Source organism: Temnothorax americanus, unplaced genomic scaffold (genome assembly GCF_048541705.1).
Source record: "Temnothorax americanus isolate GAGA-0224 unplaced genomic scaffold, ASM4854170v1 Scaffold7, whole genome shotgun sequence".
NCBI classification, from domain to species: domain Eukaryota; kingdom Metazoa; phylum Arthropoda; class Insecta; order Hymenoptera; family Formicidae; genus Temnothorax; species Temnothorax americanus.
In genome coordinates this window covers 3,492,035-3,519,118 of record NW_027509792.1, presented here as the reverse complement: position 1 = coordinate 3,519,118, position 27,084 = coordinate 3,492,035, and the positions used below count along the sequence as shown (strand labels likewise).

The 27,084-nt window shown below is 39.5% G+C and overlaps 1 protein-coding gene and 1 long non-coding RNA gene across 11 annotated transcripts in view; one reads left to right on the top strand and one right to left on the bottom strand.

Moving 5' to 3' along the window:
- Positions 1 to 26,906, top strand: part of LOC143906217 (uncharacterized) — a 385,481-nt gene extending 358,575 nt beyond the window's left edge. For 8 of the 9 annotated variants that reach the window (XM_077422126.1, XM_077422124.1, XM_077422125.1 and 5 more), the window contains 8 exons: positions 4,246 to 4,517; positions 4,673 to 4,945; positions 5,190 to 6,714; positions 6,790 to 6,893; positions 6,982 to 7,362; positions 7,473 to 7,556; positions 8,187 to 8,353; positions 9,555 to 26,906. In XM_077422126.1, coding sequence (XP_077278252.1) covers positions 4,246 to 4,517; positions 4,673 to 4,945; positions 5,190 to 6,714; positions 6,790 to 6,893; positions 6,982 to 7,362; positions 7,473 to 7,556; positions 8,187 to 8,353; positions 9,555 to 9,840 — 3,092 coding nt within the window. In that variant the 3' untranslated portion in view covers positions 9,841 to 26,906. The remainder of the gene's footprint in view (positions 1 to 4,245; positions 4,518 to 4,672; positions 4,946 to 5,189; positions 6,715 to 6,789; positions 6,894 to 6,981; positions 7,363 to 7,472; positions 7,557 to 8,186; positions 8,354 to 9,554) is intronic. The other variant, XM_077422132.1, reaches the window with a different exon arrangement.
- The window catches only part of LOC143906222 (uncharacterized), a 99,493-nt gene that overhangs the window by 71,180 nt on the left and 1,229 nt on the right, over positions 1 to 27,084 (bottom strand). The window contains exon 3 of one of the 2 annotated variants that reach the window (XR_013259465.1): positions 3,828 to 3,902. This is a non-coding gene — a long non-coding RNA (uncharacterized LOC143906222). Of the gene's footprint in view, positions 1 to 2,458; positions 3,903 to 27,084 lie in introns of those variants that run through there. The other variant, XR_013259464.1, reaches the window with a different exon arrangement.

Here is a 27,084-nt window from a genome sequence, read left to right as displayed (position 1 = left end):
AGAGGGTGCCTCATCTCTATGGGGGTATGGTGTATGGACTGCCGAAGAGCCGTGATTTACGAAGCGAACACGCCAGAATATTTCTCGCATTGTCCACGTTGGCGCGATAAATCAAGCCGGCGGCAGTAGTAGAACGGACCGGCGCGCGGCGGGCACCAGGCCCATGCTTTTGTAACAAAGTGCGCGTCGTTAGCGATTTATGCGCGATTTCGTCGCGGCATCTGCCAAGAACGGCGAGGGACGATCCGCTATCCGCTACCCGACGCCTTCTGCGTCGCTCTTTTCGGCGACCGTAAACCCGAAATAAGCGCAAAGTAATCCTCGGGGCACGATCATGCCCTCGCAGACGTATATGCAATGCGGGTGATCACTGGCTGTTGACTCCTGATAGTCTAAAATAATTTCGAATAATTCAACACCGAAAGTCTATATTTCAATGTTATTGTTACAATGCTTTCGCTTCTTGGAGATTTAAAAAAATATATAGTTTGCTTCAAGATTTGTTTTAGGAGTTTGTTGAGTTTTTTTATCCGAGATATTCCGTATTTTTATATTATTTGTAATTATGAAAAGATTAACGGCAGTTACCCCCATAGAAATGATTTTTTGATTTCGCATCGAGAATTCACGCGAAACGCCCTTGTGACAATGGATACGCTATAATATTCGAGTAACACATACTTTCCATAATTTATTCGGAAGAGGTAAAATTAATGCAGCGCGACATTTCCTGTGTAAATCTGGATTTGATTTTTAACGAGATTATTCGTTCTCGACCAGCGTAGAATTTGTAATGTCTAACCGGGAATTGTTTGTTCATACCATGCGAGGAAGTATGCGATATACGCGGAAAACAGCGCCGTTTCCAGTAGTGGTATAGCTCGATTGTTGGATGCGACATTGTAGTACGGCCGCGCGGTAAACGGGCAAGCTCCTTTTCGAGTTCTACCACATGATGGACTCGGAAATTCTATGAATATTCGATCACGCGCGGTTATTAATCAGCGTACAATAGGAACCGCTGTCTACACACAACGTCGTTTCCATCGGCACGCCGGGAATTGTTGACAGTCATTTAGCCAGGCCGTTGGTCGCCGGCCATTATTTTTTGAAAGCCTCGAAAGTGGCCGCACAACTAGATCGATCGATAAATAATTTGCTGGCGCGAGCATGCTAGTCGCGATGCGCCGCTGACGATGCATCGGGAATGCGCGTTGCACCGTTATTTGGTTGTCCGGTGGTGCAACGGCGTTGGCGCACATTTTTGACAAAAGGCTGGCGAGAGGGCAAGAGAGAATGGAACATCGATAGGAACGCGCGCGCTCGGTCGTGCTGGTCGCCCAGCAAAATATCACCTATCGAACGTTTCCCGTGCGCCAAAGAACGCGTATAGGGGTGTCTGATAACAATCATGCGATAAATCAAACAAATAATTAGACCTGTGACATTCCGCGACGATTGTTTTTCGATAGTTCAATTTAGTTCTTCGCAGATATATGTTCAACAACAGCAACAAGAGTGTATTCAACGATAAGAGCATATAATTACGCATAAACTCGATCATAATCCATTTCTCGGCAATTATGTTTGTTGTATGTTCTTATTACACATTTTAAAATATGGAATAAATGACAAAATATATTAATTTTTAAGTTTTACTATCAAAAGGTAGTTAAAAATTTTTTAAATATAAAGTCATTAGATTGAATTAAATGTGCGTGATTTCTAATATGCGTATGTCCAAAAATTGTCACGCGATGTGTGGATTATCAACACAAATGAATCTTTGTTTTGTCCTATTGGCTTTTTCGCGGCGGCGAATGCTGCTTGCTGCATCGACCACAACAATTTCCATTCGAAGTGCGGACAGGACAGGCCGGAGACAGGCCCGCGCGACTGCCTCGTTGGAAGCAATTTGCCTCGCCGCGATCGATGATTGGCAATTTGTAAAAATATTACACGGTCTCGCGCCAGTGTGTGCCGATACGCTGTCACACGTACGTCACAGAATTTGCGGTTTATGCAAATATATAATAAGTCTCGCATGCCGTTCACGTGACGTTCGACAAAACCGGACGGGCACCATCGAGTTTTTTTTTTATAAGCTGAGGAGTAGATGTTCTTTGTTTCCATAAATGAGAAAATCTAATCTTGTGAAGTTTCGAATTTTATAAGATTCGCCCTGCTGCTTCGGACGAAGCTAGAGATAATCTTTCATAAGTTTATGAAAGATTACAAGTTTATACAGACGTATTTATTGCAGCATCGGTCGCGTAAAAAATTCATAGTGCTCTTACAAGAAATCACCTGAGTCTGCTGATTATACGCTATACGTGTGATAAAACTACAGGATATGGACCGCGATGCACGGTGTAATGGGCAAAAAAAAGTGAAACGAAAAGAGCCGGCTCGAAGCCAGAAAGAAGGCCAGATATTCATGAAATCGTCGTGGAAAAGTTTCGTCACGATACAGCTGTATCCTCGGCGAATCCCATTTCCTCCTTTCGCCCCCCGCGGCGACCAGGATACGCACGCATTTATTTCCGTCAAGTTGTATGGCTACCATGAACGATTGTGCGCGCTATAGAATATAATTTTCAGTATGCTGCGATTTCAGCGGCGGCGGAATATTTATTGCGAAGCGGCGCCAAGTGCGAAGTGAAGAATTGCACATCTTTTTGCCTTGGTTTAAATAAGTGGCAAAATATATTCCATTAACCTTTTGTAATTTTAACTAAATTAAATAACATGTGTATGTGTGCGTGTGAAAATTAACCCTTAGCTGGCACTGTGGGGTATTAAACGCCCCAGACTAGTTCAGCTCAAATTTAAGCCCCTTTATATTACTAAGCTCTAATTTAAGTTCCCTTTAGTACGTCCCAGTGTGCCAGCTATGTGATTCTGATGAAGTGTGCCAGCTAAGGGTTAAATACATTTGCTTCTTTCTCCATTACATTTAGAAATTATTGGAAACTATTGAAATTTCTCTCATAGCTTGAAATCGTGAAATAAATCCATAGAAAGCTATGAATCTCTCATAATACTTTGGTTAATTAAAAAAATGTCATATTCGTTCTTTCATAGTCGGGCGGAAAAGGAACACGAACTTTCGCCGGATATTTCTGATCAATGATTATGATCGAAAAACTCACTAATATTTTTTCTCACATGCTCGGCGCGGCATGTCGGCTGAATGTACTTCGTGTCTCCTCGGTTATAATACTCTGTCATTCGTGCGCTTTCGTAAAAATTGAGTCAGTCCGTCGGACTGCGGAATACATTATAACCAGAACGGCATGAGCGCTTTTTGAAATTTAAATGTAGTTATTCCTGCAAACTCGCCGTTCTCAGGATATGCCGTGACGTACCAGCACGCGCGCTTTTTTGAAATTTAAATATTGTTATTTTTAGAGATACAACGTACCGAAAAATTTTTATTGCGCGGACGGAGGGCGCGCCGTACGACGTATGTTGTTGCTTCAGCCAATCCTCTCTACGCTTTATTTCTTTTTCCTCTCTTCAATTATATATACGTAAAGCCAAAGGGAAAACAAAAACCGTCGACATGCGGAACGGCTGAAACAGCACCAATTCGCGACCGCCATCGTCGGATGAAGGGTGAATCGAGGGGAAAAAAGGGCGACAAAAGTTTCTTTTATTTCGAACGCTATATAGACCCGTTTACGCATACGGGAAAGCTCTCTTTCCGCTTTTTCCGCTTTCCGTTTCATGGTAGTCTGCGCCGTCTTTCTGTTTATTCCACTCGGAAACACGAGGCGCCGCGCACGCATCATGCCGTTCTTAGCAAAAAGGAAAAATATTCTTACCGACCAATCCATTTTCCGCGCTCGCAAACACGAGGTCTTCAGAGACACATCTCACGCCCGGTGTTTATTCTCGACCTGAAACACGAGAGCAAACTATATAGAGTCACCGTGCATTTATCGCCAGCCGTTATAAAGAAAAGCGCTTCTGCTTTTCAATAATAGATGATAATAGACTAATAATAGGTAGATGAAAATATGATCGTGATGAAAGCACAGTTTCTTTCGTCAAGCACGAAGACAGACTAAAGATTTTTAGCGTAGCACTTAATTGTATAATGCCTAATTGTACAGTCTGTTTAGTCTCCGCCTGTATTCAGTGTACGTTATTTGATATTTATCAGGTTTTTCAAGATAAGAGACTTTTGCAATCAAACGCCAGCAAGATTGGATCAATAGGAAATATGTATGTACATTTTAGCAGTGGACGCGAATGGCAATCAGCAACCTCGTACGAATGCTACCGTCTTCACCACGCAAGCCGACGCCGTTTCGCAAATCGCCGTCAAAACGAATTTTGCGGTGCCGGCTCCGCCGCCCTTGGCAGCGGGGGAAAAGGTGCGTCGTTTTTCCGATGGCGAACACTTCCGGCAGCCCAATATCACCGTGGGTGGCCACGCGACTGTGCAGAAGCAATTGCAGGAAGCGAAAACTCAGGCTCAAGCGCAAGCCCTCGCCGACATGATCCTGAAGGTATAATGTCGCAAATTTTTCTTTCGCTCTTCATTATTCAGTTGTGATGACATTCGAATTATATATCAGAAATTTCTCATGGATTAACGATGTAACACACGGTTACATTTATTACGAGAAACACGGATAATATACATGTCACTAATAACTCGCAGGGTGCGAAGGTAGCTGTGAAGAGAACAACTTCCGATCCAGGACAAAGATTACACTTGACTTATCAGCAGCCCGTGCAATCAGCGACGACCAACCAGCAACCGAATAATCAGCAGCCGCAGGCACAACCCGCGGTAACGGAAAGCTTTACGATGACAGGATACGCCGAGGATGGCGGTTACTTTAGCCCAAGCCTGCAGGACGAAGTGTTTCAACAGGTTACAACGGTTCCTGATAGCGTGCTCCTGCACGCTACTCATTTGGACTCGATTCAGGTAAATAATTCTGCTTATGACTTTCACAACGAAAGCCAAATGCAAATATAATTTTATACAAAAAGATTTGTGTTTCTGATGCCATAAACAAGTATCGCAAGTAAAAAATAAAAATCATATTCCTTTTTTTGAATCGTTTATGAAAATTAATAAAAATTCTTTTTGTACCATTCGTGGTGCGAAGTCGAAGAGCGCAGCGAAAGAAACAACATTTCTATTTTCATCATGCTCGTTCGTGCCACAGTTTCAGACGGCCAGTTTGTTGCAAGAGCAATCTACCGAACAGCTGCAGGATATCACGTTGGAGGACCGATACTCCTCGCAGCACACGGTCAATCCAGACCTTCAAGCGCTGGTGAACTCGCCGTTGCCCGATTCCCTGGCCGAATTCAGTACTTACGCCGCGCAATACACGGAAAGTCCTCATACGTTACCAACCCAGTCACCCCTGCCGTCGCCTTTAACGCGACACGACAGCCCGAGCTTCACGTACCCAACACCACCGGCCAGCCAGGAGGGCCTGCTCACCGGAAGCCTGCCGTTGCTGAGTCCCCAAGAGGACCCGGAGAACGTGAGACACGTGTCGTCGCCGCTCTCGGCGGCGTTCTACACCAGCACGATGTCGTCCGCTGCGGCCGTGGAGGAGGCGCTGAACGAGGTACTGCCGGGCGAATCCGAGGGTGATGCGGACCTCTACGGGTCCGATTCGCCAAATCCGCACTCGCCACTGCCAAGCCCGTTGTCGGCGACGTCGGCGCCGTCACCGCTGCCGCCGTCCTCCGTTTCGTCGCCGGGACCGGTCACCTTTACAGGCACGAGCTTTCCCGTGTCGCCACATCACGCGCTTCAAAATCAGATGATGCCGAATTCGGAGGACCCCCTGCTTTCCTCGACCTCGAAGGACTTCGCCGCCTCCGGTCGTAGACGATTCGAGTTTCAATCGTACAAGCTGATCACGAGCCAGAACTTGGTGGACTTCGGTCTCGGAAACGGCAGCCTGGCTGGCATTGTCGTCGATAACAACGGCGAGTTCAAGCTGATACAAACAGCGGGTCTGCAGAAGGCGAACGTGTTCGTTCAGGCGGGCTCTCTCAGTCCCGCGCTGGCATTCAAGAAGGAGATCCGTCTGGCGACGCCGAAAATCGAACCTGTCACCGTGAATCTCGGCCTAAACGTTCAAACGACAAATCAGCAGCAGTGCAACACGGGACAGTTCAATCAACAACAAGTTGTCAATCCGGCCAAGTTCTTCGTGCAAACTAACCACGCGACGAAGAACAACATCTTGAGACACAAAACGGCCGGAAATTTACCAATACCCATCGAACAGATCAAGCAGGAGCTATTAGACGAAGACGTGTTTCTCAGTCCTGGCAGTTTACCCACCAGCAGCCCTGTGCGCCACTGTCGGAAGAGGCCACGCATGGACGGCGGCCAATACGTCAGCAGTTCGCACTCTTATCCGTCGCGGTTGCGAAAGGCTTGTGACCGCCACTGGGATAGCAGCTACACCCCGCCACCGATCCTAGACCCGTCTCGTTCCGGTCCGGGGCTCTATGCGAGATTGCATCAACACGAGAGAGATTCGGACTTCAGTTCGGACGATTCTCCAGGGAATGACGGTCCACCGCCGAGGATCAACATCGGCACGAGGTATCAGGCCACGATACCTCCGGTGGAATACGACGGAGACAGGGGAAACGACGGGCCCGAGGCCGACCATCTTCTGTGGGATCCCGGCATAAACAACGTGCTCACGAATACCGAACGTAAGTTCTCTTTCGCGAATGTGTATGTCTTGAAAAAGTGAATGGCGAAATGTAACAAACAACGATTGCTTGCAGTGGAGATGTACCTACAGTTCGCGTGTTGCGCCGCGGTGCCGGGCGGTGGTAGGAACAAGGAATACGCGCTTCATCTGTTGCATATGTGCAAAGGGAATATTCGCGTAAGATATTTTTTGCAGTAGAATTCACACAAGTGCATCGCCATTGTTTGATACAGCGATATTTATGCACAATCGACGTATGTTTCAGGAAGCAATGGTGAAATTGATGCGACCAACGCCTACACTACCAATGGAGCATCCTTTGCTCAGTTACGAGTGCCACGAGTCCGACAGATGGACGTCACATGAAATGGACGTGTTTTATCAGGGACTGCTCAAGTACAACAAGGACTTCTCCGCGATATCGCGGGACGTCGGTGCCAAGACCGCGAAACAGTGCGTGCAGTTCTACTACCTTTGGAAGAGACTTTGTCCTGACGAGTACAAGAGGCTACGTATTTGCCATGGAAAAGCGAAGATCAAGAGCGAGATTAAAGATAGCAAAGATACCAAAGAGCTACGCGACGCCATTGCGTCTGTGACGGAAATGGACTTCAGTGAAGACAAATCAATCCTTCATCGTACATTGGTAAGCTTAAGTGTAACCAGTCGCTTTCTGCTTTAACAATGCCATATTAAAATAAACGTAAACGCGTAAATGCGAGTATAAAAACGTTCTTTACTTTTCTGTCGATTTAGCTACAAACAAACGAAAGAGAAAATTCGGCGACTCTGACCACCAGCGAAGGAGAGCTGAGGTTATTCGCATACGACTGCACAGATGTAAGTAATAATATTTCTTATTATATAAACATCTCATGTACCATCGGGTGCTTACAATTACACGAGAATCACATATCTAACTCCTGATAATGCTATTCAATATTTTCATAAATTAACTTGAAAATGAATTTAAATTTTCTCAATTAGGCAATACACGTTGCTCTCTAATATATTATATTATAACAGCATATTATGAAATATATGTAAGAATAACTGATTCAGAGAAGAAAATATACATTTACATAAGTTATTTCTATGTTTGCTGCTCACCGCATATCCTACTTCTTCACGTACGCCGAGTACGAAGAAAGTTTTTTTTATATATTATATCTCGATTATACTCCTTAAAAAAATAAAAGGACAATTTTTACCTTTATGAAATATATTAATATAAATTTTATTTAACAATTTTTTGTACTCGGTGTGTCTGAAATATCTTACACGCGTACATACGTGTGAAGATTTAAATGTCGCATGAGATTGATTGCTGATCCGTCGTTTTCTCACGCTTTGTTTTAAGAGAATCGAGGATGTTGTGCGTTGTGTGGCCGTTGCGTTACTTATCTGTCGTCGCCGTTGTCGTTTGTTTGTGTTGTTTATTTTGGCTTTGTGTTTTCTTTGTGTTGTCAGAGCTTTAGCGGAAGTGTAACAGTAACGATGGCCGGAAGCACCCAAACCGCCCAAATCGGCAATACCGGCCGCGCCACAGTCAACACCAACTCACAAACTCACACTAGTTCTGAGCAACAACTACCCGCGCCCACCCCACTTCACTACCCCTGCAAGATTTGCGGGAAGTAAGTCTCCAATCTCTAATCTAAATTATCCATTTCCAATAATTGACGACGGAGCTCGTGTGACGCGCGTGCTCTAACGGCAATGTAAGCGGCAAGTATTGGCACATCTCACATAGATATCCTTGCTTGTAGAGGGACAGAGTGCCTTTCTGCATATGATTTAAAGCCAAATAGCGAACCGATGCCAGCTATGTAGTTACAGAATTCCATACAATTATCACATGTATATGACTTTCGTCAAATAACTCGTAACAAAAAAAATCAAAATTATTTGAAGTCAATGCAACAGCAAAATCTTGAGCAAAATACATGTTTTGGAAAGAAAGAGATATCATGTACTTTGAATTTATGTACACGAAAATAGGAGTGCAATTAAACAGTTAAATTTCTGAATACTTTAAAAAATAGAGTCAACCCTGTGTATAACTTATGTAATAAAACTGATTTTTTTATGATATAAAATACATATTAACACATTTTTTAAAACTGCACAAACGCCATTCACGATATACATCACGATTTACCAAAAAAAAACTTAATATTTTTAATAAATAAATATGACAATGAAATTTATTTTACGACATATTAATTTTGTTTGATATTTATTTGATATTTACTGCTGTATTTTTAATTAAACTATATCATTTTTAATCTTTTTTTGCCATTGGCGATTTTGATTGATTATTCAATTTTTTTTTAAATATGCCTGGCACACATTCTTATACTCTACTATTATTTTAATTTGCTGCCTATGTTCTTTCAATTGTACTTCTCTATGTTTCACTTTCCAATATAAATATATGTATAAATTGACTATATGGTATGTTATATATAATTAAATTCAAATGCATAACGCAAGCATGATTTGTTAGACTGCTGTTGCACATGTCCGATATTTCCAACTTCTTATCTTATGTGTTAAATATATGTGAACTTACTAAACTGTACACTATAAGTGTCTAAATTAAGATATAATCCAACGCTTGCTGAACGAAATATTTCTAAATGTACAACATATAAAATTCAATCGTCTTTCTACATCTGCATTATTTCTTATTGACATCTCATAACTATCTTATAATCGAGAGAGCGTATTCGCGCTTGCAGATCTCGCAACGCCAGTTTCCGTCCACGTTTCACCCTATTTGACTCCCTGATAAGCAATAACTTGTTTGACGTTCCAATTATACTTTTCTTTCAGAGTTTTCAACAAAGTGAAAAGCAGAAGTGCACACATGAAATCCCACAGGCCAATACCCTTGCCCGATTCAACGGGTCAGGAATCTAAGCGAGCCACGCAACAACCGTCGAAAGCGCAACAACTGCAACAGCCAATGCCGTTGCAGCAAAGCCAACAACAGCAGCAACAGCCGGACAATGCTACGCCGCAAGCTCAAGACCATCAACAACAACTGCCCGCGAGTATCAGTGACAACAGCGCCAAAAATACAGCACATTTATGCCATAATCCGACGAGGCCCCCATAGGACAGGATCCAAGTAATTAAACTTAAGCTACCTTAACGAAGGCTGTAATGGTACTGTAGGAAAGTAATATGGTCGCGCGTGGTACCAGGCTCTAAACAATCGCGATCGTCAATTGTTATGAATAACGTTGCGAGAATATCTTTTTACGAAACCTTTTCTCACAATGGGGCAGGTTGCGTGAGTAAACTTCCAAAATAGATAGTTTCGAAAACGCGAATATCTCCCCTATATATGCGAAACTGTGCAAAAGAACGTAACTGGTATGTTTAATCAGTCAAATGGACTAATTGAATTTATGAGACTCATACGGAATACGTATCGTAGTCGGCCGTTCAGGAAAAAGAAAGGAAAAGACACATCTATCAGTAATGGAAACTATGCATGAGAAGTTGTAGAACTCGTAGGGTTTAATGGCGCAGCGGTAGAAGGTATTTAACTATGCAATCATAATTCGAGCTCTGTTCAACAAGGCGACAGGGTACCGATCGTAAATATCTTCCTCAGCGTGGAAGACAAGATGCCGGCATCAGTGTAAGAAAAGAAGAAAAAACGGTTACTGTCATTGAAAGATGAAGCGAACGTATAGACACTATAGACTTTGCGTTTTGTTGAAGACAAAAGGTCAACGCGATCATTTAACATGGCCTAGAAAAATCAAACACAACTCGATAATCGTGCGAAAAACATACTTTCGTCACAATGAGTGCTGAATCAACAAAACTGAAAGAGATTGATGTGCACTTACAATAAGCGCTCTAACGATACAACGCGATTTCAGTGTACCTATTTATTATGCACGTGAAATGTTCCCAGATTGTGCCACAAGACATTACTGTTACCTGTTACCCTTCCGCAATTTTTTAATAATGTTTTAGGTTTTTTCTCTTTCAATTACAACCGGGATCAGTTTACATGAAGCTGTATTATTCAGGATTTCGGTAAGAAATCTTTAATTCGCTTTAATTTATGAATTTTGTAATCTCTTTAAATTACGAGACATTATTATAATGTCTTGTTTAAATAAAATCAACGCATTCAACATTTATAATATATTTAATTTGAATAAATATCGGTAAAATAATAAGATAAAGTGCAGTTGGTAAATGGATCCCGGATTGTAATATACAAATTGTTGCACGTTCGCTCTAATTACATTTAGTTAAAATATCATTAGCATAACTAAAATTTGATGAAAATAAGTGGGTCTTATATCAAACGTACGTAGATTTGTTGAAACTCCTTAATTTCTTTACCTCTGTTACTTAGTAGATTAATAGTATACAATTGAATAAAAATTTTAATATATACGATATATATATGAATATAAATATATATAAATATAAATATGTATAAACACAAATTGATGTAATTGAAAAGAACTCGTTTTAGCTTAGGCAAATGATTCTCTAGGAAGGACGTTGTTCAAGTTTCACTTCAGAGGCGTTCCCTGCGTCGCCGATACTGAATGTAAAATGATTATACATACGCCCATACATACATATTATACATACGCACACGCAAACACACAGATACAGAGAATAGAGTACATTTATTAAATAATATTCAACTTCAATGATCATTAAAAATAGCTATATGTACATAAGATGTGTACATGTTTGTACATATATAACGTCAGTGTCTGTATGTACAATTAAAATGAACTCTACGCAAAGTAAGTAGGCTAGGTTTTAGGTTGTTTTAGGAGGGATCTATATACATATAGATATAAAGAAAAATATATATATACTTGGCTTCATTTTCTACCTTACTAGAGGCTACGTGGCGAGGCTCTTGTAAAAACAATGACTGGTCGCATCTTTCCACAATCTATGAATTTTTATTTCCCGTTCAAAAGTTGTTATAATGATGTTCCTATATGTAAGGTGCCTTAAGCAATCAAAAAATAATATACTTGTCTCTGATATACCTTGATGGTACACTGAACTAAAATTCCCCCGATTAACGTTACCGCATTTCTTTGATTAAATTAAGAACAAAGAAATAGAAATCACAATTATATGAGCGTTGAAAAGCATATATCTATTTTCTTTCTTTGTGAAAGATATTATATGTTCTGATCAAGATTTCACAATTTACGTCTTTCGATCTTCGGGCACGCTTAGCTATTTTAATTCGCGAGAGTTTATCTTTAGTTGTGTTTATGTATTTATATATATATATAGGAACATCCCTCACACAATCATTCAGTACATTTAGAACAAAAACAGCGTGCATTTTATTAAGACAAATATAATAAATGTACTAAATTTTATAAAGATTAAAATATATTTATATATCAAGTTTCATTTATATTGAAACTCTAAATTGTTATTCAAGAGAATTGCCAATCGTAGATGCTCTGATTCTGTCTTGAGAACATTGTTATTGTTAACATTCTTCTTCTTATTAACTTTTACCATTGAATGAATCGCGCGCACACACAATGTACACACTTTAACTTTTGCAACTTTTCTCAAGTAAACGCAAGTGACTGAGGACACTTAAAAAAATCTGCCAAGTCTTCATAAATAATAATGGCTCTAAATCTTCCATTTATTTCAAAGTAAAAACTATGATTGTAAATGAAAGTCTAATTGTCGAAAATGGGAAATATCTTCTCTTTAAGACATTAGATATTCAGAACTCTGTACTTTAGTGTTTATTCTATCTTTATGTGTGTGTCTCTCTCATTAATCTTCTCCCCGATCTACAAAAATGTAATGCAAACTAAACATCAAGTATTCCGGCCACAACATCTGCATTATCTATTTATTTACAGACAAGAGATTAATATGAGGGGGTATCACTAAGGGCACTAACTTAATGTTCACATGATATTATTGGAGAATTTAGAATTTATTTGTCGTTCTTGTTAAATTTACCGGCCTATAATAATTATATACAATATTATAAAGAACAATTTTATTAAATATTTTCATAATAATAAACAAATTTCTATCCGTGCGTATTTTAATTCTTTTGATATAGTCGTGATATTATAAGGATTATATTTATAAATGTGATAATTTCTAAGCCCATGGAAATACTCCTTTGTAGCCAAACTAAATGATTCTGTAACGGCTGAGTAATGGCCCCCAATACAGGAACAAAAGTGTAGTATTAGAGATCTATATACTATACTATAAGATTCTAGAATTTCGAATCTTAAAGTTAGTTTATTTAAGGAATAAAATTGTTATGAATTCCGACCACAGGCTCGGTGCGTAGGTCGAATACAACAAAATTAGCAGACATATCATTTAAGACAATACACTTGTTACAGAAACTAAGTTTCTACTAATATAATTATTATTGTACGTAATCTAACTCTTAATCAGACTTAGAGCTTCAAGGAAAAAATCATAGGTAGTAATAAAACGAGATAATATGTATTGGCTGACCAAATCCAGAAGATATTTAATAATTGCAGCAATAAGTTTTTTCTACAGTGCAAAATAATTTGCTGCGTTTTACTAAAATTCTGGAGGTGAATTCAAGTCTATCCACTATAAATTTTATAAAATAAGAACTGGAATATTAAGAGTTTTTAATTCTTGACAGATATATATATTTTTTTTTATGTTAAGACAAACAATACTCTGGATTTAGAACAGTAACAATACAGAACAGTACTGGGGGCTACTTACTCAGAATGTGGGAAAGGCATGAAACGAAGCAATGAAACAGTAACGAAGATATGCATTGTACAAACGAGTCCCTCCACGTCACAGAAAAAAATGATATATCTATATGAAGAATATATATATAACAAAATGATAACTATGTGATGTATTTAAATGATATGTGGTATATGGTATTACATATTTGTACATAGGCGGACCCGTGCCATCAACTAGTGAGTTGTACCGATATTGTACTGCCATAAATCGAATAGCGATGACATCGAGTGAATGGATCTGAACTAATCATCGACAAATCTATATATTATTTTTGTTTTTTGTGCTCTCGTACGTGTATGTGATTAGACGATTAACTTGAAGTTACCAACTAACACTTAACTTAATGGCTGTGCAAATGGAGCATTTTGCACTCATCGACAATTATTAAACAAAGTTTTGTTGTTTCATATTTTACATTTTATTGTATGACAGTTTATTCATATCGAAAATTACCGTTTCTGTTATTATTATATTACTCCTATTTAAGTTGATGTCACAACACATCTAGATATGTGCTGATGTCACATGTTTAATTCGTTAAAATATTTATTTACGTTTATTTTCGAAATCCCATAACAAGCTGACAAAAGACATTAATCGTGATTAATTTCGTGCTTGTTTCTATTATAGACGACTACCCTTTATTATATTACTGTACTAATATTGATACTGTATTGATGATTAAAACGTTTACTGGTTCCCACATTCGCAGTTGTAAATCATATTACAAATTCACGCATTAAACAATTGGAATTATACTATTGGAGGGAAGAAAAAGCACATAATAATCGAGCAACATGTACAAAAAAGAAGTTAGATATCTTTTTTCGGCAACGAATACTTATAAACGTATCATCGTTTCCTAGCATATAGTTGCAGAATTGTTAGTAATGTTTTGATATATTAAGTTAATTTCATTATTATCGATAATTTATTTTCATTATTTAAGTAATTACTATTATACTGTAACTATTGTACTACTTATTCTCTTGTTTAAGTAAATTTCGCGCAATATTTCCCACAGTATGTTCAATGCACGCCATGGCTCGTACGTTGACAAAAGCTATTGATAATCGTTAAATAATTTAGTACCGGTGAAGTTTAATAAGTTGTGGAATATATTGGTACAACTCGATGAAGAAAGTGTAGCGTGGTTATACACCTGAGGAATGTGCTCAAAATATTGTATTAAAGAGAAAAAAGTCTACTAAATGATCATCAACGTTTATGCAAAATTACTCTTAATAAGTGAAAAAAGTTATTACGGATTATTAATATCGTAATCTATATCGTCCTCTTACCTATTACCTACTTTAATGTCTATCTCTATACACCAGCATGGTTCTTTATACTCTTCTATTTGATGTTATACTATTCTCTATTAACTTTTACTACAGAACGTATTGTTAATAGTGTTTTTAATGTACTAGAACATGGTCAGCTGTAGAGGAGCCACGCAAGTGTCACATCGAGATTTATATGAGAACCAGATATTACGATTAAAAAGATAATGAGCATGCGTTTACGTCGCGAAGTAACGCGAGTTCTGACAACTATATGCAATTTCATAAACTTACGACTTTAAATTTTCCGTATTGTATTAATACGTAAATATTAATCTCCACGTAAATCCCTTAAAATGTGTATCTAAGACTCATTTCTATTATTATACTCAGATATATAATTTAACGGTCAGATTGTTATAGATTAGTTTATATGCGAATTAAAATTAAACGGGACGAGTAAAAGTCATCCAGATGTTCACACAACACACTTCTCTTGCTCGTATAAATTATCGCAATAATTTTAATAGAATGAAAGAGAAGAGCGCGTGCTCGGTAGCAATATATACAAGTGGCGCGTTTGTACTGTCGTTGTTTTCCCATCTCTCTCTGCTCAACTAGATATTACCTATAAATATACCTATACATTAGAATCCACGTTATCTTAGCTACTTGAAAACCTAATCACTTAATTAGATTCTTGTCTTGCTCAAAGAGACGCGGGCTCGGACGAAGCAACACACAATTATCTCTCGTATCCGGACTGTGTAATAAAATCGCTCAAAAGTTGGTGCCATAAGCAATATGGACAATATATTATTAAATGTGTTATAGTTACGCGCGTGGACTAACTACAGCTGGCCGGCTAAGTTCTGCTTTAAAAAAAAGCTCGATAACGAAACGCTTTGCGGTTATCTTCCGCGAGTGATCGCGAGAGTTCTCAATATCATTCGCCTTCGATCGGCGATGCTTTATCGTAAAATTGCGTTTATAAAATATTCCGAAGTTGTCTACGCACAATAAAAACTTTAATGTTATCTTTAATTTAGATATAAAACTGATTTTTGCGATCAATTATATTGCGATTTGCGTAAGATTTTATCTCACGTCAAAACTCTCATTTCTTCAGAGAGTTTTTCTACCGTAAGGTGCTCTCGCAATTGTCTCTTGGCGGAAAACTGCAATGCGTTGTTTACATAATTAAGCACAGTTCAGTCAATTTCAAGTGCGATGTGGTATCGAGTTGCCGATAAAAGCCTAATTTAATCTGGAGCCTATCAAAGTGATATCACTTAATAACGAAGCGAGAGATAGAGAGAAAGATAGATCCGTTGACGAAGAGGAAAACCCCAAAGGAGGCCTCCAGAACCCCTTACGAAGAAGCAACTCCGCCACATTAGTCTTCGTCGACGAAGAAACGGCACAAACGACGCGGCGGATTATCTGCGAATGCAAGGAATTCGAGAATTCTCTCTTACGTAAGCCTACGAAGGAAGATGCGCGCAAAATGTTAATGAAAATCACACAGAGCATTTATATCGTTATAGGTCTCTCCGCCAGTCAACTTTCATTATTGCCGCGAATTTGGCTATCTTGTATAATCGACGACTTCCGATCTGTCGGTTCGTTTAATCTAATAGATTTACTGATTCATAATCTAAGTGAGCTCAAATTTCAATAAATATTTATTTCTTCGACGAGCAACATAACTTCAGTGTATATGGAATGTGAAAAATTGCTTTCGAGAGAGAGCGAATTTCTTAAGAGTACTATTCAATTATTTCTATGAAATAATTGCACGACGTAGAATTTTCGATTCCTCTTTGTCCAGGTAGGGGCCGCGTTCGCGAGTAGTCTGGCGAAGCGTTAAACAGAGGTGCGAGATAAGCGAGAAAACGGGCTCGAGTTATCGGGAGTTAAAGTCCGATTGTATTAGGAGCTAATTGCAAATCGAACGGCTTAGCCAGGTCAACGAGCGTCTGCGCATCAGTATTACGTTGAAGCGATATACTTATATACATTAAACTAGTGATTACATTGCGCATACATATATACATACCATTTTATTTAATATATACATATATATATATATATATATATATATATATATTATATATATATATATTGAATATATGGAGAAGAGGCGATATTACTATTATACACATACATGCATATTAACTCAGATGGTAGCGTACGCGCATGTATGTGTCGCTGCGTACATACATATACGTACGCTCAATATATATTTATATATATATACAAAACTGAGTATGTGTGATGTACAGAAAATCAGAGGGGCCGAACGGCCCGTACTTGCTGCGTTAAATGTCGATGTTGTTCGTTAAAAAAAAAAGAGGAAAAATACGGAAACCCCACGGCTTCTCTTGAATCGTGAGTGGCGGGACTTCGGTATACAGATCAGCGGCAACTACGAAGAGAGAGAGAGAGAGAGAGAGAGAGAGAGAGAGAGAGAAAAAAAGAGAGAACACAGTCAAATATACAATCACAATATCAAAACAAAAGAAAAAGAAACGAGAAACCTGCGGTTTACTAACTCGCGATCCAGTTTTCAAGAGTACGCGCGAATGGGGAAAAAACGAAACCGAGAAATTATTTCACGCAAAACGCATGGAGAAGCAACCACTGACCGATTTGCGCCACAGTCGTTGTCGATGGACAGCGTAATCAAAGAGGAAACGAGAAACGAGAATCAAAGAGAATGCTAAAAAAAAAACGTTCTGCGTAGATCGACGATACATGTTAACGTATATAGACGTATATAAGCTTTTCGGCCGCTCGGATCGTCACAGGTCGGCCTGTCCAGCGATCCGTGTTAGAAAACGAGAAAATAGGGCGCAAGAGGAAATACCGAAAATTCTGCCTCACGACATGAGCATGAGCATTAAGTGTACCATTAAACTCTACTACTACGATGGAATAGGAAAGCGAAAATGTACGCGTGCACGAGTTGGTCCGCATGTGTTTTGCGCGCGTGTATGTGTGTGTGTGTGTGTGTGTGTGTGTGTGTGTGTGTGTGTGTGTGTGTGTGTGTGTGTGTGTGTGTGTGTGTGTGTGTGTGTGTGTGTGTGTGTGTGTGTGTGTGTGTGTGTGTGTGTGTGTGTGTGTGTGTGTGTGTGAGAGAGAGAGAGAGAGAAAGAAAGAGAGAGAAAGAGCGAAAGAGGATAGAAGACGAGGAGTTTTAATACTGAGATGTGTAATTGAATAATCTAACCGTCGTTTATAAATGAATATATATTAAGACAAATACTGAATATATATAAAGTAAATGTATATTATATATATTATTACTGCATTGCATAGATAGTATATATATTATATGTACGACGACACATACATATATGTATGACTATTTTCTTCTATGAATATTGCGTATGTGAGATGAGTGCTATTTTCATTGTACGTCGGAAGACGCACCGCGGATCCGTAACGAGACGCGAAATACAACACGATCCACATGAGATTCTATAGATCGGAACCTTTCCAGCTTCTTTCTCGTGAGAGCAAATAATTTATCTGATATAGTATAAACGAATGTTTAAGACCATTTTAATTACTATTTTAATAGGGAAAGTGTAGAAGACAGTTCTTCGTAGATTATCACTACGTAACGCTGTACTTCATTCAACTATAACGTACGTCCTCTCAAAAAATTTCATTGCCGCCTCCATACATCTTTCGAAAGTTTGGATCGATTTGGCGAATACGTTACACTGTCGCGAGATTATTGCTCTTCAATATCTTTGATATATATGTTGTCCCCCGCGGCGCGTCTTGCGCCAGCTATCTCAACACCGAGCTATACCAAAAAGCAAATTAATAACAAAAAAAGACATGTATGAAGTGTAAGCCAAGTGCCTTGTGTTCTGGTAACTAATCGTTGACTTTTAACTACGATATTAGGGGAAGTGAGAACGAGAGCGAGAAAGAATGAAAATGCGAGGGGATGAAGAACTTGTCAATATCAGCTTACGCAAGTGTAAGCGTGTTTTTTCGGTGGGAGACGAGGGAGGGATTCTTTAATTTTTAACTGGAAATGGAAAAGGAAAGCACAAGCGATACTGGACATCCTATATCCTATTTGATACCCGAGAAGTGCTCTGCGTTGCAAATTCAACGAATCTAGTAGAATTAAACGAACTATATCTGGAAAGTATATTATTTTACAATGTTCTGTGAAAACATTGATCGAAACTTTGCAATTTACTTAGCTAATTCACGAAATTCAAATATATCGCGTTCTTTTTGGATCATTAATTGTTTGGAAAACCGACAGAAGTTAGTTTGTAATTCCATATTTATGAGAAGTGTCTGTGCTTCTAGTCCATCCTTATTGTCAACTATTAACAAGTCTAAGCAGATGCTAATATTGTGCCAAACAAAACTGATGATAGCCAACACGCGTACCTGGTTCTGCAATTTCAACTTTCAATCACACGTTCGACATTACTAACTGGTTTTTTTCGCTTTTCCCACTGCCAATGTGCATCAGATATGTAATACAATTCTTCGACTGTTAATGAAATGATCTCGATGATTTTGCAACGCATTGGCGAGATATTGAAATCATTTAAATTAAATTTCCACTTCCACAAAAAAACCCAGGCAATAATTCCTGAAAATCCGATTTCTATCCCACCTTTTCATTACGAAATCATAAGAAAGAATATCTGAATTCATACATTCTAGGAGGAGCGCCTGCAATCTCATTTAGCTTTGATAATTTCCGTGATTATTAATAACGCGACACTTAATAATAGTAATCAGTAAATATATTATCAATAAAACAATTGTAAGTGCAAATAAACTACAAATTTTTACTAACAATTCGATGAAGATTAATAATAGAATGTGGAAGTATTGCTTCCTGTAAGAAGAATATATTAATTTTGAAATAAAATAGATAAAGTATCGTTGAGCGATAAAAATGGCCTTAAGATAAATCAATATCGAAGGTATAATCACACATATATCACTCTACTGAAAATTTAATCACGGAAATAATATAAGCGAGGTGAGAATATTTGGCGGGGTGTCACCGGGGGACATAACGCGTGCGAATTCGACAGCGGGACAAAAGGACTACCCATTATCCTAACAATAACGGTTGTTAGTAGAGATACTTCTGCCGTAGCGCAGCCAAGGCCCCCATACGGGGTCTCTTTTATTCGAAGTGGGCACTGTTTGGTGTTGTGATAAGGGGCAAAAGTGGTAGAGCAACAACAACAAAAAAAGATATAGTCGCGAGTGTTACGTGCGAATGGGACGAGACAACCGAGCGAGGTGATCGAGTGCGGAGTGCGTGTGCGTTTCTTTCCAGCGATTCTTACACTTAACGTATATCTCTCAACTGTAAAACGCTAGCTATGTCTACAAGGAATTGATGTAAATAGTAGGTTTCGTTAGATAGCAAAAGTGTCGTGGCCGAGGGAGCTCTGCATCCATGACGCCCTGAGGAAACTGCCTCGCAATCTTGTTCATCAGTCGAAAACGAACTAATTTACAAGTGGCCGCATAATCGCGTATTTAAGTTCCTCCAGTGACGTGTGATTATCGTTACAGATGCCGGTAATCGCGGAATATTCGCAAAAGAAACGACGTTAGTCTTAAATTTTTTTAAAAAAAGAAGAAATTACGAGATAAAAGAGAATTTCTCCCAGTCCGAGATAGTCCTCTGAGATATTTTTGCAAGAAATTGGATTCCCGTCAGAGATAACGCTATAACGAGATAATAATTAATGCGTATAGAAGCTCGTGCCAAAATCTCGGTTAAAGGTGCTAATACCTTCTCCTATAGGTAATTTGCAAATTAATAATCTATGATTGATCGCGGCGAGCACTGGTGAAATTCTCTCGATTAACGCCGTGCGGCATTTCGCCTCATGGATGCATTGACGTGGATGGAAAAAGACCCTGAGCAGACAATCCTCCGTTAGTTAGTCCTTTAAGTGCGAGTTGTGCCACTGATCGCGGGTGTGAATGCTTACGGAAAGTATTAATTTATAAGATGCAGGTGTAGAGAAGGCCCTGAACGTGTTAGATTCCGTCGTAACGATGTTTTTTCGTCTAGATAGAGTATAATGTGAACTTTTGTCGCACGGGCGCGACAGTGGATACGAGCGTAGATCCATTATGCAACGCGATAATCGCGTGCCGACTCGCGAAGCCACAAAATCAATGCAAGTCTTACAATCTGTCGGTAAATAATTTGAAGCGCAATCACGCTTTGAACTTCTATACGATGCGGTTAGTTCTCTCTTTCATGAGCATTGCGAGATATGTGAAATTGTATAAGATTTCATATATATATATATAATTTGTCCTAACTAATAAATCGACGCTGGTATCCACGTCAGCTCGTTTGTGTTGCTCTTGTATTGTTAACGATTACTATATCTTCTTCCTAAACGATCTCCTGTGCAATCGGTGCTGTAACGAAGATTCAGTTGTACGAGCGTTGATTGACATTTACGAAGATGCGCTTTAATATGTATAACTTGCGCGATTACATTGAGGAACACTGTTACGAGGCATTTTCAACGTCGTTCGACGAGGTGAGGCGGCGATTTACACAGCGGTGTGAGCCAATCTATCGCCAAGTCCAAACGCAAAGCGGCGCCGGTACTTCCGACAACTAATGTCGCTAATTAATCGCGAGCGTGAGTACAATGAGTCTAATTTTATTGTATGTTAAATGTAACAACATCCCGTAATTATTGTTATCGTTATTATTGCGGTGGCTTCCAGACATATGGCGACGTGTCTCAATGTACCGACCACCGTGACCGAAGCTGTGACGATGATTTTCACGGTATCGATCCCCGAATTTGCGTACTTATATCCGTTCCCCCTTGTATCTCGCGAAGATCTAGCGATAAATAACGATGCGCTTAAAAAAAAAAATCAAAGCGAAAATTATATACGATCAAGGGATATACGCTTTCTCACGAGAACGTCAATGTCGGTGCTTACCATTTTTCTTACTACTACCGAACGTCGGCCTTTCGTCAACAATCAAACGGCGCGTCATGCCGGGAAATCAAACTGTATCGAGTCACACGTCACAAAGAAGTCGATATCGCTTCAAGCGTCATGTTCTCGTGTTAAAATATTACGGCTGGATTTGATAAATCGTGAAGAAGATCTACCTCCCTCGATCGTACCGATTAAGATCGTTCTCGCACGAGCGTTCTCGACAAAAGCGAGGAAGACGCTCAACAATAATTACTGTGCCAAATTCATCAAGTAATCAAACCACTCAATCAAAAATCTCGAGGCAGCGAGAACCGGGTTAAAAACCGTAGATACAGCAAAAAAGATATGAAGAAGCGGCGAAAATCAAAATGCTATTCACAAATCGAGCGATTCGAGTGACAAGAAAGGGTTGATCTTATTTCTTCGCGAAATGAAAAATCATCGTAGATGTTCGCGCCCCCGAATTTTTAGACCACGGAAATCTTTTTGCACCTTTTCTGCGTAGCAATGATATATTTCAAACTCGAGTTAGGCGTGCGATAGGAAGAAGAAGATGGCTCGTTCGTGTTTACTCGGTTCGCTTGCTCGACACCGTTCGTTCACCCGGCTCGCCGAGAGCCCTTCGCGGACATTCTCGCTCCTCAGCCACTGACCCTTTTTAAGATTTAAATACTTTTTAAGCGAGAAGACAGGAGAGAGAGGCGCTTCGTGGCCCGCAGCGGCGAACGTGTAGTATGCAATAATAACATGTATAAAGAGCATGGATTTTATATGTGTCGTATTATACTCGTACATGGGAAAAAAAGCACCCTCACCTCCCCGATTTTTCTCACTTCTGATATTAATCAATTGAATGCGACTGCGTTGCGAGCTAATACTCGTCGTGCACGTGACGCAGAACCACCCTCGAGAGTCGCTCTCATGATATATTGAAATCATTCTCGACAATCAAAAGGATAATACTTGAGGAATCGATCCTTTGACGGAGACATATATCGCGAATTTTTACAGAACAATCTTATTAAAAATGCGCATATTCCCTCTAATCTGATGAATGTATCTTCATATAAAATATGATCATTTGTTTATTACGATACAATATTTCTTTTACTACCTCTGTTACTAAACGAAATTAAATTAACTTATACATTCGGCGACAGATTCTCGAGGTGGTTTCACGTGGAGGAAGCGCGTCGAACTTTTTTTTCCATCCACGCGCTTCCGCGTGTGACACAGGTGCTGTTAATGATAATCAACGGATGGACATGTGTCGCATTGAAATGCAAGAATCACGGCTGAAGCACCGAATAAAGAATGGATCCATCTGGGTCATCTAGGAGTTCTAGAGAATTAACGTCCCGCTCGCGTGTGTCCGCGACGGCGATGTGTCGCGAGGATTCTTCGTACATTTTTAAGTAGCTCATTAAGTGGAAGCAGTATTAAGAATCATCAGCAAGCCATAGGTCTGCATTCTCACACTTATTTAGCGGCGCATTTAATGCCCGAGTATCTTATTTCTGTACGACAGCCGTGACTACGTGACGAGAAATGGATACGTGCATTTAGCGCCGAAAGTGCGCGATAACGATACGAGATACATTAGAGAATATACGTGCCATTAATCGTGACTAAGACGCAAAGCGATCGCGGAATTCGGTGTGATCGAGATGTCGAAGAGCAACCGGCGTTGTTAAAACGTCAATAATCGAAGAAGCTACGGGCTGGCTTTACCGAAAGATTAATTTTAATCTCTGTTTAATGTCGCCTATGTCGCTTTCCAGAAATAAAAAGAGATATTATCGATGTGTGCGGTTAAAACTAATTGGCGGTAAAACCAGCCTTTCTTGCGCTCGAAATCTGCGGACGAGAGACCCGAACCTGAAGAGATTTGTCCTAATTGCATCCGCTCGATGGGCTGGACGAGTATTTACTTAAAAAGACATACGCCAATTCTTCCCTTGACTCTCTGGTCGTTATCCTTCCGCCATATAAGGTATACATAATATAAATGTATATATTTATGATTGTCAAAGGTGTCCGCGCATATTTTTATGTATGTCAAGAATGAAGTCTCGCAGTGTGTACATTGCAGATGGATCGGTGTGTCGCTATCCGTGCTCAATGTCCTTCACTTTTGTATATAAAACTGTAAAAAAGTATCCCCCCTTGTCCTTCCCTATCAGCCATGAGCGCATACGTCCAGCCCTACAGCAGAAAGAGAAAAGAGCTTCCTAAGTATTGCTTAATTATCATTTTCTTTCCGCGCGTCTCTTTTCACGCACGTCGTCCTTGAAAGAAATGAGAAGAGCGAGAAACGTTGAAAGGGGTTCAATATCACGTTGTACGAATGAGTGCGAGAGCGGGAGAAAATAAGGGAGAGCGAGAGAAAGAGCGAAGGAGTGACAAAACGAATATGAAGGAAACGGAGGAGGGCGAGATACGGGCATCTGACATATCAAAATAATTCTTCTTGACAACCATATAGCAATACCTCTCCGCTCAATAATAGAAACATTTTTTAAAGAAAGAGAGAGAAAGAGAGAGAGAGAGAGAGAGAATGTAACAATCTTCCAAAGCGTCTTAATCGGCGGCGGGAAGGGTCTTATGAACTTCGTGTCTCCAGTTAGAAGCTATAGATACGCTTAGCTTGATGCTTACGGTTGGAAAAAGAGCTGGGACCCGAGAGAAGTCTTTGAATTTCGTTGTCGATCGAATCTTTCGGAGATATTTAAAGATCTCACTATGTTCACGCTATCACGAGATAGTTACGTAAGAATTACTGACAATCTGACAGCTTCGATCGAGAACTAAATGCACAATTAGAGAAATTTTCACTTGATAGTGTCATCTTCTGAGGATACAGAAACGATTTCTTTCAGAGTCGCCAATTATGAAAATGATAATAAAAGCGAGAATCAAAAGAAAGGAAATCTATACATTCCTTATTAATTTTGCAAAATTTTAGACGGTGCTGTTGAAAGCTGCATTATATCACCTGTTAATGTATCTCTTGCTACTGTATGAAGATACATTTGAATCAAAAATGTCTCTGTGTGAATTTTATCAAATAACATTGTATCGCACACGTGTAACGATAATTATCCGTGAAATAAATACAAAGGCGACTCTAAATTCAATCGTTATCGAATAAAAGACATCACGAGAGCTACGAAAGTGTCAAGAAACACAACTGCGGATATTTCAGCATTTCTAAGCGTTTCTCGCAATTTGTATACATGGCCATTCGCGATACTTTCTACAAAATGGCATTAAGAACCCGAGGAAAGAGAGAGGAAGGAGAAATCCACCCACTATCTGTTTTGTAATCGTGACGTAACAATCAAAGTGCGAGAAAAGAAGATAGCAGAATCAAAATAAAAACGCTTATGAGACTTGAAATACATAGCGAAGGTAATTTACGGTAGATGAATAAGATTGGAGAGCGATTTCAAATAAAATCTTGTCGACTCTAATTCAATTTATTCCATTAGCTGTATGTATTGCTTCGGCACAGGATAGTTACTCTCACCAATATCTTTTTAAAAGCAAATCTCTTCAATTTTAATCCGATTCACTCGCCGTCGTTGTACGAAGATCACGTTAAAATCCCGATCTCAAAAACCGCAAAAATAATCTCTTTCTCTCTCTCTCTCTTCAGATATCTGTATCATTGCGTAGACTCGCGTATATGCGAGTATAGGTTCTCAAATGTCACGTGTTAAAAAGACGCGAACACCGAATACGTAATAAATAACTGAAAGGAAAGATAGATCGCGAAGGCAAACGCTATAAGCGGCACGGCGAAAATGCCTGCCAGGACACAGGACGACGAGACGTGTTCGCTAGATGCAAGGATACGTACTACAGTACAAGATAGGCAAAAAAACCGTTTGTAAGATATCGACTAGGTACCGATGAGAATTTCCCTGTATATTGGCAGTACGACAGACAGATAATGTAAATGTATGAAAGATCTGTCCCCCCTTTTCCAATCCCCTTCCCGGTCCCGCATCCGCTCACTCGAGCCTTCGCGCCATCCTTTTCCTCCCTCTGTACGACGAGTGTAAAAAATATCATGTAATTAACACACCGATAAATATATATATATGTATGTATATATTTTATATATATATATATATATATATATATATATATTATATATATAAATATATATGTACACGCGCGTGCGCGTATGGGCGCGTATACGTGCACGGCATGCACGCTCGACGTATATGCGCGCTATGGCAAGATGATTGATTGTGAGTCATTTAAATAATTGTTATATGTATTTTCTATATATTATGATAAACTAATACAATGTGAGATATATACATATATATATGTATGTATACATACATACATACATATATATATGTATATATAATATATATTGAGATGACATTATGGTACTATTAACTATTAAGTGTAGCTAATTTAGAGACTATAAAGCGGGGATACTGTCCGCGCGGTCGCGCGCGATGAAAAGTTGGCTCGCTCTCTGCAGAGTCCAACGCTTTTTACAACACACTCTCCGCACATTACTAAGGAAGAGGAAAGAGAAACAAAAGGACGGAAAGAAAGGAATTGCGTGCGCGAGGCACGTAGGAAGCGGGGACACTCGAGACGCGCGGCGGCCACCCCGCGACCGTCTCCGACGACGAGGCCTCCTTTTTCTCGCGGAAATGCGAACGACCGAAAAGCGCGAGGCCGTAAAGTGCCGGAGAAAGGAAGGAGAATAAAAATCGCGATGCGGATATCATATGTTCGCGGGTCACGCTCGTCTCGGGGGTGTTCGCGCGTAAGATCGACGACACTCGGGAAAAAAAAAGAACAAAAGCAAGAGATACACACACACACACATACACACATACATAAAAACACACGCTGAGTGACGAAACCACAACGCGGAATTTGCGACAAAAAAATAATGTATTTTCTCACTCCCACTGCGCGAGATGTATGTTCATCGCTACGTCTTATTTGGAACGAAAACCTAAATATTATATTATATAAAATTACTGTATAATTGTAACGAAAATTGTTTTTCAAACGATATGGTATTTTTATTGTAGATATTATTATATAACAAATAAAATCATGATTCATTGTACCCGTGCGCGTGATTATTTCCTCTTGCGACCACTTCTTTTTATCACCTTCCTATCCTTGGTGAGATCTTTTGCGCGTTACATTCGGTATTCGCGAAATCAACGATCCGAACGATCCTCCGATATCTATCCTAATCGTTTCTTTGACGCGATTGATAGAAACGACTGTCTGATTCGTCT